The following is a 495-nucleotide window of genomic DNA, read 5'->3' as shown; positions in this document are numbered from 1 at the left end:
CCTGTATCAGTATTATAATACTGGACCCTGGTCTCCAGGTGAACCTGTATCAGTATTATAATATTGGACCCTGGTCTCTAGGTGAACCTGTTCAGCGGGGCCCTGCTGCTCACCTGTATCAGCGCTGACCGCTATGTGGTCATTGTGCGCTCGGCGCGGGCTCACAACTCGCAGGCGGCGCGGCGGCGGTGCAGCCGGGCGGCGCTGGGCGGCGTGTGGCTGCTGGCGCTGCTGCTCGCCGCGCCTGAGCTCGTCTTTGCCACCGTCCCAGACACAGACTCGTTCTGCAGGATGGTGTTCCCCCCCCACATCGGGACCCGCACCAAGGTCCTGGTCCGGGCCCTGCAGGTCAGAGAACCTTTATTAGTTGAATGTATTGTGTGTGTGTATGTGAGTGTGTGTGTGTGCATGTGTGTGAGTGTATTTGTGTGTGTGTGTGTGTGTTTGCGTGTGCATGTGTGTGAGTGTATGTGTGTGTGTGTGTGTGTGTCTGTG

At 57.6% G+C, this 495-nt stretch overlaps 1 protein-coding gene across 1 annotated transcript in view; it reads left to right on the top strand.

The window, feature by feature from the left end:
* LOC117953888 (C-C chemokine receptor type 9-like) overlaps window positions 1-495 on the top strand; it is a 2,416-nt gene that overhangs the window by 115 nt on the left and 1,806 nt on the right. Inside the window, exons 2-3 of the mRNA XM_034887312.1 lie at window positions 11-38; window positions 82-348. Of these exons, the coding sequence (XP_034743203.1) occupies window positions 11-38; window positions 82-348 (295 nt within the window). The remainder of the gene's footprint in view (window positions 1-10; window positions 39-81; window positions 349-495) is intronic.

Source organism: Etheostoma cragini, chromosome 12 (genome assembly GCF_013103735.1).
Source record: "Etheostoma cragini isolate CJK2018 chromosome 12, CSU_Ecrag_1.0, whole genome shotgun sequence".
NCBI lineage: Eukaryota > Metazoa > Chordata > Actinopteri > Perciformes > Percidae > Etheostoma > Etheostoma cragini.
Note: the sequence above shows the minus strand (reverse complement) of the source record. Positions and strands in the feature narration are given on the sequence as shown.